The sequence below is a fragment of the Mustela putorius genome, unplaced genomic scaffold, assembly GCF_011764305.1.
Source record: "Mustela putorius furo isolate JIRA1106 unplaced genomic scaffold, ASM1176430v1.1 tig00003846_pilon_pilon_pilon, whole genome shotgun sequence".
In the NCBI taxonomy this organism is placed as follows: domain Eukaryota; kingdom Metazoa; phylum Chordata; class Mammalia; order Carnivora; family Mustelidae; genus Mustela; species Mustela putorius.
This window is the reverse complement of record NW_025421999.1, coordinates 20,205,294-20,219,620: the sequence shown is the minus strand read 5'-3', so window position 1 is coordinate 20,219,620 and position 14,327 is coordinate 20,205,294. Positions and strand designations below refer to the sequence as shown.

At 37.5% G+C, this 14,327-nt stretch overlaps 1 protein-coding gene across 11 annotated transcripts in view; it reads right to left on the bottom strand.

The window, feature by feature from the left end:
- EYA1 (EYA transcriptional coactivator and phosphatase 1) overlaps positions 1 to 14,327 on the bottom strand; it is a 360,075-nt gene that overhangs the window by 11,681 nt on the left and 334,067 nt on the right. For all 11 annotated transcript variants that reach the window (XM_045063205.1, XM_045063203.1, XM_045063204.1 and 8 more), the window contains 5 exons: positions 14,089 to 14,147; positions 13,816 to 13,976; positions 12,727 to 12,841; positions 12,470 to 12,591; positions 7,530 to 7,630 (listed from right to left, as the gene is read on the bottom strand). In XM_045063205.1, coding sequence (XP_044919140.1) covers positions 7,530 to 7,630; positions 12,470 to 12,591; positions 12,727 to 12,841; positions 13,816 to 13,976; positions 14,089 to 14,147 — 558 coding nt within the window. The remainder of the gene's footprint in view (positions 1 to 7,529; positions 7,631 to 12,469; positions 12,592 to 12,726; positions 12,842 to 13,815; positions 13,977 to 14,088; positions 14,148 to 14,327) is intronic.

The following is a 14,327-nucleotide window of genomic DNA, read 5'->3' as shown; positions in this document are numbered from 1 at the left end:
CCAGCAATAAAGAAAAATTTCCAAATACATTCTATAGGATCAGCAAGCACTACCCTGTTACCAAAACCAGGCAAAGACACTATTTAAAAACAAAAAACAAAAAGAAAAACAAAACAAAACAAAACAAAACAAAAAAACAACTATAGGTCAATATCCCTGATGAACACAAATGCAAAAATCCTCAGAAAAAATTAGCAAATCACATTCAACAATACATTAAAAGGATCTTTCACCATGATCAAGTATGATTTATTCTGTGGATGCAAGGATGCTTCAATTTCTGGAAATCAAAGTGATACAACATCTTAACAAAATCAAGGATAAAAATTATCTCAATTTGCAATCTCAATAGAAGTTTTTCATGATAAAAACTCTTCAAAGTGGATTCAGAGGAATATACCTCCATATAACAAAGGCCATATATGATAAGCCCATAGCAAACATCATACTACATTATGGAAGACTGGGAGCTTTTCCTCTAAGATCAGGACCAAGACAAGATATCCATTCTTATCTATCTTATTCAGTGTGGAAAAATTAGAAACAAAAGATAAATAGACTAAAATAGAAGTCCTAGCTGCAGCAATGAGATAAGAAATAAAAGCCATCCAACTGGTAAAGAAAAAGTAAACTGTCACTATTTGCAGATGACATGATACTATATATAGGAAACCTTAAAGACCCATGCAAAAAAGTATTAGAACTCATAATGAGGTAGCAAAAAGAAATCAAGAAAACAATTCTATTTATAATTGCACCAAAAAGGATAAAATACCTAGGAGTAAACTTAAGATGATGGGTGTACTATACCTGAAAACTAAAACACTGATGAAAAATTAAAGATGACACAAGTGAAAATATATTCTATGCTCATGGATTCAAAGAATCAATACTGTTAAAATTCCCGTACTATCCCAAGCAATCTAAGATTCAGTGCAACCAATATTGAAATACCAATAGTATTTTTTCGCAGAACAAGAACAAATGGGGACGTCTGGGTGGCTCAGTCAGTTAAGCATCTGCCTTCAGCTCAGGTCATGTTCCCAGGGTCCTGGGATCGAGTCTCACATAGGGCTCCCTGCTCAGCAGGGAGTCTGCTTCTCCCTCACCCTCTACTCTCTCTCTCATGAACTCTCTCTCTAATAAATAAATAAATAAAATATTAAACAAACAAACAAAAAGAACTAGAACAAAAGGTACTAAACTTTGTATGAAACCACAAAAGACCCTGACCAGCCAAAGCAATCTTGAGAAAAAGAAGAACAAAGCTGGAGGTATCACAGTCTTAGATTTCAAGGTATACTATAAAACCTGTAGTAATCAGGGATGCCTGGGTGGCTCAGTTGGTTAAGCAGCTGCCTTAACCAACGTCCTGGGATCGAGTCCCACATCAGGCTCATTGCTCGGCGGAGAGCCTGCTTCTCCCTCTACCTCTGCCTGCCATTCTGTCTGCCTGTGCTCGCTCTCTCCCCGCTCTCTCTCTGATAAATAAATAAAATCTTTAAAAAATTCTAAAAAAAAAAAAAACAAACAAACCTGTAGTAATCAAAATAATATGGTGCTGGCCCAAAAACAAAACACACAGATAAATGGAACAAAATAGCCCAGAAATAAACCCATATGCATATGGTCAATTAATCTACAACAAAGGTGTCAAGAATATACAGTAGGGAAAAGGCAGTCTCTTCAATAAATGGTGCTAGAGAGATTGGACCATTATATGTAAAAGAATAAAACTAGACCGCTTTCTTATACCGTATACAAAAATAAACTCGAAATGGATGCACAACTTGAATGTGAGACCTGAAACCACCACAATCCTAGAAAAAAACATAGGTGGTAATATCTCTGACATGGGCTTTAGCAACATTTTGCTAGATGATGTCTCCTAAGGCAAAGGATACAAAAGCAAAAACTATTTGGACCACCCCAAAATAAAAAGCTTTTTGAACCATCAACAAAATGAAAAGGGAACCACCTGTATGAGAGAAGATATTTGCAAATAACATATCTAATAAGCGGTTGCTATCCAAAATATATAAAGAATTTATATAAGCCAACACCAGAAAAACAAATAACCTGATTAAAAAGTGGGCATAGGACCTGTATATACATTTTTCCAAAGAGGACCTACAGATGACAATTAGATACAGCAAAAGATGCTTAACACATCATTAATCATCAGGGAAACGCAAATGAAAACCCCAATGATCTGTTACCTTGTAACAATTAGAATGGCTAGTATCAAAAAGAAAAGAAATAAATATTGGTGAGAATGTAGAGAAAAGAAACTCTCATGCACTGTTGGTGGGAATGTAAATTGCTGCAACCACTGTGGAAAACAGTATGGAGGTTCCTTCAAAAAAAATTAAAAATACAAAATGCCATATGATCCAGTAATTCTACTACATTTACCCATAGAAAACAAAAACACTAATTCAAAAGGTATCTGCATCCTTAAGTTTATTGCAGCATTATTTCCAATAGCCAGGATATGGAAGCAACCTAAGTGTCCACTGATAGCTGAATGGATAAAGAAGATGTGGTATATATATACGAATATTAATTCAGCCACAGAAAAAGTGAGATCTTGCCATTTGTGGCAACATGGACAGACCTAGAAGGTATAAGTGCAATAGGTCAGAGAAAGACAAATGCCATATGATTTCACTTATGTGTAGAATCTAAAAAACAAAACCTATAAAGGAACAAACAAGCTGAAACAGCTCCATAAATTCAGAGAATATACTGGTTGAGAGAGGTGATAAGGGTGAGGGGAATGGGCAGAATAAAAGAAGCACAGTGAGAGGTCCTGGCTTCCAGTTATGGAATGAGTAAGTCATGGTGATCAAAAGCACAGCAAGGGGATATAATCAGTGGTATTTTAATAGTGCTGTATGGTGACAGATGGTAGCTACCCTTGTAAGGAGCACAGTACAGAGCTATGGAATAACTGTGCTGTACATCCGAACCTAATGTAACAGGGTGTGTCAGCTATACTTAAAAATATACATACATACATACAAACATACATACATACATAAAATGGACATTTATTGATGAAGCCTTTGCCATTACACAGAATAATGGATGTCTATCACGTTCTCACTGGTGTTCACCAGCAACCTATTTCAAGTAAGTTTAGTTGAAGAGTTCTAAAACAAGGCCACTTTTATTATAGAATCGAAAATTGCTACTGGTATGCAGAAGACTATCACTTACATTTTGACTCTTTAAAAGTCATATATATGCCTATTGTTGTCATGCAAAGGATGCTGTATTAGGGAAACATGGAATCCTATGCTAAAAAAGAAAGCCTGGCAGATCTCGACAACAGAAGACCCAGGTCAGAGAAAGTTATCCATATGGCTCGTCTCACATTCTCTGCGGTCTTTCTAGGAACAAAGAGGTGCTTGCAGAAAACTTTTTCATGCAATCTTTTTGGAAGAAAGTTGTTCTTTTAAATAAACAAAGGTATTTTCAACTTTTTCTCTTTGATGGGGTATGTTTTAATGATACGAATTATAGAATTAGATAAAATTGCTGAAAGCCCCAGGACTATACTGGCAAAGAGAACAAAGATGACAGAACAGACTTCAATTGACCATAACGAAACAGACGACTGCAGAATACTTACTGGTTTCATTTCTGAGCTTGAAAAAAGTAACTACCTCAAGCAAAAGAACGTGATTTAGAGAGATGAAAGACATCTCTACAGGGAAAAAGAAAGAATGTTCTATTAGATTTTTAAAAGGACTTAGGAAACTAGGAGAGACAAGCTAAATGGTTAAAATTGACTTAGAAAAACTGCAAAATGTTTTGATTTTGCAAAGCATTTTAGCACTCAAACTTGCACAACTTGACTGGTTCACTATTTTATTTAATAATTGAAAATGCTCACAAACGGCATTAGAATCAATGATTTATTTTTTATAATTTTAATGATGAATGCAAACTTAGGAGAAAGAGAACACTTCAATAGTTCTATCTGCCTCCCAAAAGGAAAGAAGCAAATATTGTACGCTTTATTCTAATAATTTTTTTAAAAAGCATGAAATTTTTTTTTAAAAAAATCAAATAATATTTAGGATATGTAATCAAGTTTATAATTTAAAGGAACTGTGTGCTCCATCTCATGGATATAATTAGCATCAAATTCTAGTGTGGCTACTTCTAAGTTATGTGGTCTTGGCCAAATTATTCACCTTCCTGCACCTTGGTTTTCTCATATATAAAGTGGGTCGAAGAATTCATTCCTCATAGAATTACGATAAGGATTTAATGAGATAGTGGATAGGAAGGGCCTAAAAGAGAGTGTGGAATATAATTAAGGGGTTTATCATTGTAATAATTCTTCTTTATCACCATTATGATTATTAATCTTTTGACAACACGGATAACCATCTCTTAATTTATTTCTTTAGCTTGAGTTTTTATATAGTTTTTAAAATGGGATATTACTAAGTAGTATTCTTTTCCCCCTAAATTAAGCATTTTCCCTAAGTTAAATATTCTCTTATTTCTCTGCAGAAGACCACTTAGAAAGAGACTCTTCTATTGTGAATTATTAGATTCCTGTTGTTTAACTCATGCACAGAATACTGCTATTTAAATACTAGCTGACCTAACAAGGTTAGACAGAATATAAGAAAGGAATGGTCAGTTTGTCATTATGGATGATAGATTGATGACATCTGAATTTTTTGTGAGATTTTCAGGAATCTGAGCTTTCTGAAAAATCTGTACGTTGTACACACACACATAAACAGTCTTATCAATCCTGCTCACATTTTTGTCAGAGTCCCCACACGGGTAAGACTCAAGGTGCAAAGAGTTTGTAACATATACTACTGGATCCTTACAACATATACTCATCCCACAACATCAAACCAGAGAGCTGAAGCTAAGAATACTCATCCCAGTCAAAAAATTCACCATTCTGCCAAGAGAACAAATACTCTTAGCCACATTACCACTTCCAGTTCTAATATCAAACCAAGAATTCCTTTACTTTTTCCATGTTATGTTCACCCATGATGAACATATAAGAAACCTGCTTCTCTGAAAGGTTTAGGAAGTGACTTACCCATACAGAAGCCTTGCTAGGGCCCAAAGGATTCCTGGCACAATAAGTTATCACTTTTATAAGCATCCTTCTGCTTACCACAAGCTGGAAAGCCGCATTGTGGCAACCTTCTCCTGAAGCTCAACTTTTTGGTGACTACTAGAGGGAGGATGACCAGCCGAGCGGGCAGAGTCACATCTTTGCCCCTGGGCTGCAGGGGCATGAGATGTGGCTCTTCATTTCTATGCTGTTCAAAGCGTGCACATCTATCCCACTAGCCAGTACGAGGTCCTGCCTAGGAAAGGCATGGAGGATTCCAGAGGCTTTTCCCAGGAAGAAGACCTGAGTCTGGATTGCCGTTAAACATCCTCTTTAACTCTTAGGTATTCTAATTTATTCTGGGAAAAATTTCACTTTATAGAAATAACCCAAAGGGCTGACAGATGTACCTAATGATCATGGTGGTTGCCCCCTGGTAAAGTTGGAATGTCAGAACTCGGGCTTGTATGTAGCAAAAGCAGCTTTGCATCAACCTCTATTGGATCTGAAGCGTGTGTGGGTTTCCGACCACACCGATCCCACTTGGGGAAGCATGTAATCCTGGGCACATTGTGTATCAATGGGAATAAGTGACATAATATATTATTTATAAAATTAGGGTCTGTTTCTCTGCTTTTATTAGAACTCAGAGACCCTGAAGGTGAATTAAATCATCTTTAGGCTCTCTAAGAAGGCTGGGGATAAGTGACATAATATATTATTTATAAAATTAGGGTCTGTTTCTCTGCTTTTATTAGAACTCAGAGACCCTGAAGGTGAATTAAATCATCTTTAGGCTCTCTAAGAAGGCTGGCCACGTGTCGTGCCGAATGCTGAATCTATGTTCTGGTGACTTTATGGGTCACTTCTGTTATATACTAGAAAACTCCAGAAGAACTGAATTGTTGCGTCCTTCATGGAAATCTACAGTGGTTTCTATGAGTCAGTGTGTGGGGAAAGGAAGGGAAAATAATTCGATTGGGTAACCTTATAAAATACTTAATGCTCTTCAATTTAAAAGATATTTAGAGAGTATGACTGTGCTAAGATTTAGGGGGTTGTAAAAGAAAAAAACAACAAAAAACAAAACAAAACAAAAACCTAACAAAACAAAAAAAAAAACTGAAAACAAAGTCTCAAATGACAAACTAAGCAAAATAAGATTCCTACCTCTTGAGCTCATCTTTTACGGCTGAAACTGGCATATCCACAAATAATTAATAACAGTTTTATCACTTATTGCACACTTCATAAGTACCAGGCTCTGTGTTATGTGTTTTACATCTTAAACAAATGTAATTCTTAAAATAGCCCAATGAGCTAGATGCTGTTATTACTGCTATTTATAGATAAGGAAAGAGAAAGAGGAGGGATCCATAGCTTGTAGCTTGTTCAAAGTCACAGAACTGGTAAGCAGTGGAGCTATAATTCAAACCTGGGCTGTCTGCTCAAACAGTCAAGCTATTTACAACTTCTCCAATTAAAGTGTGAGTGAGTACTATAATTAAGCTCTTATAAACAAGGGAAATAGAAGAGGTAGAATAGGCACTGGATTTTGAAAAATAAGTAAGACACTGACAGTAGCGCATTAGGGAAAAGAACATTCTAAGCAGAGGTGACAGCTGGGAGGGGTTGCAGGGCATGGCTGAAGAGATGGCAATGCCAAGTGCTGGGGTGAGAAAGACGGTCCAGGTAGGCTGTGTTTATCTAGACTGTGAAGATCCTGAGTGGTTCCAGAGTGAAGAAATATGGTCCCTTTCTCCTCCCCTCTTTTGAAATGTAATAGATTATGCTAATGAGCAAGCTTTTGCAGAGGGAAATGGCAGAAGGACACTTGCAGGGACTCAGAAGAAAGAAAGGGTGTTTGATGGGCAAACGGGGAGTCAAGGGACTCACCCTTGGCTCTGGCCCCTGCTTCCTTTCCAAGTCTCCCAAGGGAGGAGAGGTTGACCTTGTGGTACAACGGCGGTACTCTACCACGGCAAACAGTTTGGGAAACCAGCTTTGACCAACTGATAGAGTATTTCTGAGGTGATATTTAGAAGGTTCTTGGGCTGAATTCAGGCTCAGGTAGGTTTTAATCACTTGGCAATGTCTGCCATGGGGCAGAATAGGACATGCTCACATGAGCACAGCAAATGTGTTATCTCTGTTCTGGATGACGGCTACAGCATGAAACCTTCCTTTCTGCTCAAAAGTCTACGTTCTGTGAAGACCAGCCATCCACGACCTTTGAGTCTGCACATAGTACTCTTAAAAAAGGCCATATTTGTTTAATTGTACTCTGTCCTTTTTCATTGCTTACAGTTCTAAACACATTTCTGATTTGTTTCAGAGAAAGGGAACTTGTTTAAATGATCCAGCAATGAGCATTCTGAAGACAAAAAATTAAATGGTATGAGATGTGCTATCGAGGAACACTGACCTTTTTTGCTCCTTGTTCTTCTTCCACACCATCTCCTATAACGACGTACACCACTTTTCTTCCAAACCTTTGAATTATCCTCTCAAAACAGCTTTCCTTTCCTAATACATAAAAATAAATTATAAAAGTGTAAAGTTTGGATAACTCAGTGCTATAGCGCTTGAACTTTTTATACAAAATACTTCCTTTATGCTTCTGATTCAACTCTATCCTACTTGTACAAACTGGAAAAGAGTGCTTACAGATGCCATTGGGTAGAATGTGGAACAACAAGGTAAATTACAAATTGTAAATTATCCATGTGGTGACTTGTCCCTTGGAAATGATCAATTTTATTTTTTATTTTTTAAAGATTATTTTTTATTTATTTTTGCGAGGGAGAGAGAGAGAGAGCATGTGTATGTGAGCATGAGCAGGGGGGTTGGGGGGTAGGGGGGACAGGGGGAGAAGCAGGCTTCCTGCTGAGCAGAGAGTCTGCTTTGGGTCTCCATCCCAGGACCCTGGGATCATGACCTGAGCTGAAGGCAGATGCTTAACTAACTGAGCCACTGAGAAATTGTCAATTTTAATATTTTTTTCCCAAGGGCTCATTTATTAAAAAGTGGGATCTAGTCGATCATAGTATAGCATTTGGGAAAAAAATAATGTTTTGCAGCAGTACTTTTTTTTCCTACCAGCTGAGACTTAATGAAGGCATGCAATTCTGGCAACCTCCCTGAACTTTATTTAAAAAATGCTTCACGATATACCAAACTCTGAAAATAATATCTGATCCCACATCTATTGGGAAGGATGAAAGAAACTGACTGGTTTTGATATAGCAGGAGAAATCAAACAATGGAATCTCTTTATTCATTTGTTTTCCAGTTGGGAGTCTATCTGAATGAAAGACCACTGCCCCCAGCCCCCGCCAAACCTAATGTGTTTACTTGAAATCTTTTGGTAAAACTGTTTCTGAAATAAATGTCAGATAATTTGGGGCACTCCGGAAAGATTAACACCTGCCCTACCCAGGCATCTAATGTCCAGTAAAGCACCTTCCTAGAGGAAAAACGGGATAGAGGTAACAGAATACCTTTATCTAATCTTTCCCAAGTCAAGACTTGGTTTGGGCTCTCTGGGGGCCCATCCCTACAGTTAACACAGCCACTGTTGCTCCTTTAGAGAAGAAACTGCTGTTCCAAGTCCTGGGCTGCCAACAGGACCATTTTAATGGACAATGGGATAGTTTATAGTTTTCAAATGTAAATGACTGAGCAGGCCGCATCTCTTTCAAATAAGGATCAGATATACTCATGAACAAATTGCTTGTTTGCTTAAACAAATGTATGCTTTATATTTGTATTTTGCACTAAAATCTCTGGTTTGCATCTGACAGAATGAAATCTGGCTAGCCTTATTCAAAAGATGTAATTTCAATGCTTCTTTAGTTGCCCACTAAACTGTGAAATATTAAATCACTTTAAGAAACAAATACAAAGGGTAGTTTCCACTGCAAAAATATACAATCAAAAATTCAGATGTCATGAAAGTTTTTTCCTCCTTAGAGGGAAATGTTTATGTTTTTGCCAAGTTTCCCTTTCATGGGAAAAGGAAGGTAAACTCAATGTTATTTAAAGGTGAGGCTGTGGTAGACAAAAAAATTTCTCACCTATATCCTATCTCACCTATATCCTATAGGCTTCATTGTAAAGTCTGAGTCACATAGATTCTTCCATAATAAAGACTGAGAAACTGAAGCTGACTTTTAGAAGCTAATGAGAGATCCTACACGAAATTTTCATTTTGATGAATCCATTTTATCTGGAAGAACATCATAGCCCTGCTAACAACGAGATACCAGTTAGGAAGGTTCCTGGGTTTTCTGCATCGACTCCCAAATTATAGCTCATTTGATAGCAAAATTAGCAAAACTATAGGGGTTTCAATCTGTACTTTTCTTATTCTTATTTTTTATTTTTGAGAGCAAGAGAGTATGTGCCTGGCGGGGGTGCAAAGGAGAAGAAGAGGGAAAGAGAGAATCTTAAACAGGCTCCATGCCTGGCCCAGAGCCCAATATGGGGCTTGATCCTGGGACATTGGGGTCACGACCTGAGCCAAAATCGAGTTGGACACTTAACTGATTGAGCCACCACCAAGGTGCCCCATTTACTTTTCTTCTTAAAAATACCACAGAAAAGTGGTTCTACCTCTGGTTTTGAGGTAATTTCTACCACCTTTTTTAATCCTCATTTTTAATTCTGTATTGATAAAAATTAAAGTTCAGTATCATAAAATACCCATTAAAATACCTATTATACACTTGTTATAATTTTCTATTATCCAAATATTTTCAAATTATTTAAATTTTTTGGGATTAAAGTTCAACGCTCATGACGCGTAATACACTACTTGTTCTTTCCTTCTGGGGCGTTAAGCACTATCCTTTCCATTCTATAAACATTTTTGGAAATTGTTCTTTCATGGGCTGATAAATGTTTACCATGGACTCCTGTTTATAAAACACAATATGATTCCTTTTTATTGTTATGGATAACATAAATATCTGACTTAATGTAAACAGTTATTTTTACGGACTTGAGAACATATAAAATCTGGTTATATTGATTGGGCTACCAGTAATTCTATTTGGAACATTCTTTTCTCTTAGTCTCTTTTCTTTTCTTTTTAAAAAATTTTATTTATTTATTTGAGAGAGAGAGAGAGAGAAGCGTCGGGGAGGATCAGAGGGAGAAGCCAACTCCCATTCAGCAGGACTCTATCCCAGGACTCTAGGATCATGACCTGAGCCAAAAAAAAAAGGCAAACACTTAACTTACTGAGCCACCCAGGTGTCCCTTTCCTTTCTAAATATTTTCTAGCATTCTGTTCTTAGTGCTTTTCAGGAGGCATCAGTCATTTTCCAACTCCAGCTATTTCCAACTTGACAGGGCTATGTGAATATCAGAGGGTCTTCACACTCAACATTGATAGAATCTCTTATCTTTCCCATGACACCTGATTTTCCCCATCAGTTAAATGTGGCAGTACTGACCCAGTATTTAAGTAAAACCTCTGTGTCAATCTTCTTCAGAATAAACAACCGTTTACTCATCCATTTTATTGAACAGACATTTACTGAGCACCTAGTATGTGCTGGGCACTATAGCCACAATGATGAGCAACACAGACAGAATCAGTTATCAAGGATATTACAGTTTGATAGGAAAGTCAGACTATGAACAAATAATTATAAAAGTAATTCTTTAGCAAATATTTAGTAAATGCTTTAAAAAAAAAGTACTAAAAGTATACAAGTGTAGTTAGATGGAAACTAGAATTTTATTTTTGCCCTTTTTTCTTTATAGAATTGAGCAGCCAGAAACAATCTTCTTCCCACCTACTAGGATCCTCATCCCCCTTCCCCAGGACTCACTAAAATAATATCTCATTAGGGTGATAAACAAAGCCACATACGTCTAGACCTAAGTCTCTACCTTTCCAGCTTCAGCTTCGATGACCCAGGATCTTTCAGTCCTTTAGCAGGGAACATGTTTTAATGTCTCTGTCCCTTTGTTCTCCCTAGCCCATCTGCCTATTAACTCTTTATTTTTTTTTTAAAAGATTTTATTTATTTATTTGACTGAGAGAGATCACAAGTAGGCAGAGAAGCAGGCTGAGAGAGAGGAGGAAGCAGGTTCCCTGCTGAGCAGAGAGCCCGATGTGGGGCTCGATCCCAGGACCCTGGGGTCATGGCCTGAGCCGAAGGCAGAGGCTTTAACCCACTGAGCCACCCAGGCGCCCCTGCCTATTAACTCTTATGTATACCTCTATACCCAGCTCAAATACCATTTTTTCCTTTTAGTGTTCACTTTATGCTTTCTGCCTCCTCCTGGGTGGGAATGAATGTTTCCTCGTTCAAGAGCATATTCAGGCATTTAGTGGTAGAGAGCTCCCTAGGTTACAGAAAGGAGTCTGGACCCTGGAATCAGACCTAGCTTGACCCTTACCTTTACCAGCTGTTAACTTGGACAATTAAGTCTCTGATATTTAGTGTCCTCATTTGTAAAATGTAAAGGTTATAAAGATTGATTTTAGTATGTAAAATGCTTAGTATAGTTCTGGACATCTGCTAAATATGTGATAACTGCTCATTTACATACTTCTTTGTCATATTACAGTTATTTAGATGTCTGCTTCTCCCACTAGATGGTGAATCAAATTTCACACTAGTCATCTTTCTCCAACTATGATTACTTCTTTCAAACACTTAGTTTTTTTGGTATCCCTGTAACAAAAATGAGAACTTGATTGTTTATACATGTTGAATTAAAATAAAGCAAAAAAAAAAAAAAAAGATGGTTCCAGTGATAGTAATTTAAAGAAAGCTATTAGAATTGTTTCAGTTATACTTTGTAAATCTCCATATTATTATTTGTTTTAGCTTATTAGATATTTTTGGTGATGTTATCTAAAACACAAATAAGGTAATAATCCAGAACTATGCTCAAGTGAGAGTGGCTAAAATGCATAGGCCTTTTTTTTTTTTTTTTTTTTTAAGATTTTATTTATTTTAGAGAGAGAAAACGTGAGAGGGGAGAGGTAGGAGGGAGAGCAGACTCCCTGCAGAGCAGGGAGCCCAATGTGGGACCCAGTCCTGGGACTCCAGGACCATGACCTGAGCCGAAGGCAGTTGCTTAACCGACGGAGCCACCCAGGCGCCCTAAAATGCATAGGTCTTAATGTTAACCAGTAGAGTAATATTTTTTGAATTAAGCTGCATGGCTTATGATTTATATTTCTTTTGATGTCTAAAGCCAATTCCAACAACAAAATTACACTGTCCCTCTAGTTTTCTGACGCCTAGTATAATGAAAAATGTCCCATTTTTGTTTTACACATTCACTTCTACTTGCCTGAAGAGAAAGAGTCAGGTATAAAACAAAACGAAAGCAGCTCACCTATTTTTGTTGCACTGTAAATATTTTCTATTGGAAATACAATCCCTAATCCATATAACAGAACTTTCGCCAACGCTGGGATAAGTTGAGTAGTTGTGACTAAAATATTCACACAATTCGTCCTGCGAGAACCAAAAAGAAAAAAAAAAGAAAGAAAGAAAAGAAAACTGATGAAAAATGAATCTCCAAAATGAACAAATATGAGGAAAGGCTTTTTTCCAGCAAAAGCATCATGGAGGGACTTGGGGACAGCCTACCGGGAGTGAATGAGCGTGAGTGCTTTCAGGGCCAGTGTCAACCAGGAGTCCGTCAGGGCTTCAATCTCGGCCCTCAGCTGTAGCCAGGCTTCCCTCTTGGCTGGACCAAGCAGGCCTGTGGATTTAAAAGCACATGAGTTCCTTTGTTATCAGTGTGTCTAGACAACTTTATAAATAATAAACATTTAATACTACTCATCCTCAAGCTTTATAGCATATCAGATAATTTTTCACATATTAGCATCCATTTGACACATATTTATTTAGTACTGTAGGAAACAACTGTTGATTTTGCATTCCTTGCATCCTGGTTATAGAAGTCATCTCCTCTTTTTGATGGGTCTGTTCCCACCATTCCTCAATCCTGGAGCCTGGATAGAGCCAACCCTACCCTTGGGCTCCCAGGGCAGGTGTATGATTGCAGCTTGGCCAGAGTGAATCAGTCTTGGAACTTTTCCTGAATCTACTGGGAAAGGTATTTTTCTACCCCGCCAAGGTGCTAAACTCACAGAATATAAACTTGAATCTGTCAATGGTCGGGCACCTATGTCACCTTACAGGAGGGACTGATCCACAAAAACTCCTACCCAAAGGGAAGCCTAGGCAGGAGATTCTGGATGTCATCTTTTTAAGCATGTGGATTTAGTCATGCTGGAAACCAAGACATCCCCAAACTTTTCATTATTAAGTCAACATATTCCCTTGTAAACTCAAGCTATTTTGAAACACAGTTGAATGAGCTTTACAGTCCATCTTAAGTGTTTTAGCGCCAAAGGTGGTTAATCCCACATCTCCTTGGAAGGACAAATGAGTATCAGAAAGGTCAAGAAACTGACTCTAGGTCCCCCACACTACAAAGTAATGGAGCCAGGACTAGATTAGGCTAGCCAGGGTGGCTGGTTCAAGTTCAATATTCCTGTCACTAAATCACAACCGAATAATCACGGGTCAGATGAAACCATTCTAAAAAAGCTATGACATTAAAAAAAACAAAAACAAAAAACATGATGTGTAAGTGTGTGTGGTACTTGGAGAATTTTTCCTAGACTATCTCAATAACCTGGTAAGATACTGGGAGTAGTTACTTGCCTCCAACGTTATTTTTGTAGGTATTGTAGATCTCTTTTACCCGTCTGTAGCGGAAAGCCAATTTTCTCATCCAGTCTACGCCACCTCGCACACCGGTTGCCAAGCATAAATTAGCACTGGTGGCTGCAGCAGGAAAGCCATCTGTTCCAAAGTTATATGTGCTATTTAGATGCAAGAAAAGCCCAATGTTAACCAAACAGAAAGTTCATCTTCATTAGCTGAGCCATTAAACTATAAATTGGAGAAAATCACTTCACATTTCAACATGCTCACCTTAGGTCTTGCCCATTATCATCTGAAGACACATCATCTATATGAACTTGGTCACATTCCTAAAATGCAATTAAAATGAGACAGGTTCATTCTCAAGGAGCATCTTCTTTTTGTTGTTATTGTTTTTTTTTTGAACAATCACACACAACTGTTTAAGCCCCCCCCCAACTTAAATTGGACTATTTTTCCACAATGTCAATCAGTAGGGGTCAGTCTTGTGAAGTTGATATTTTTACCTA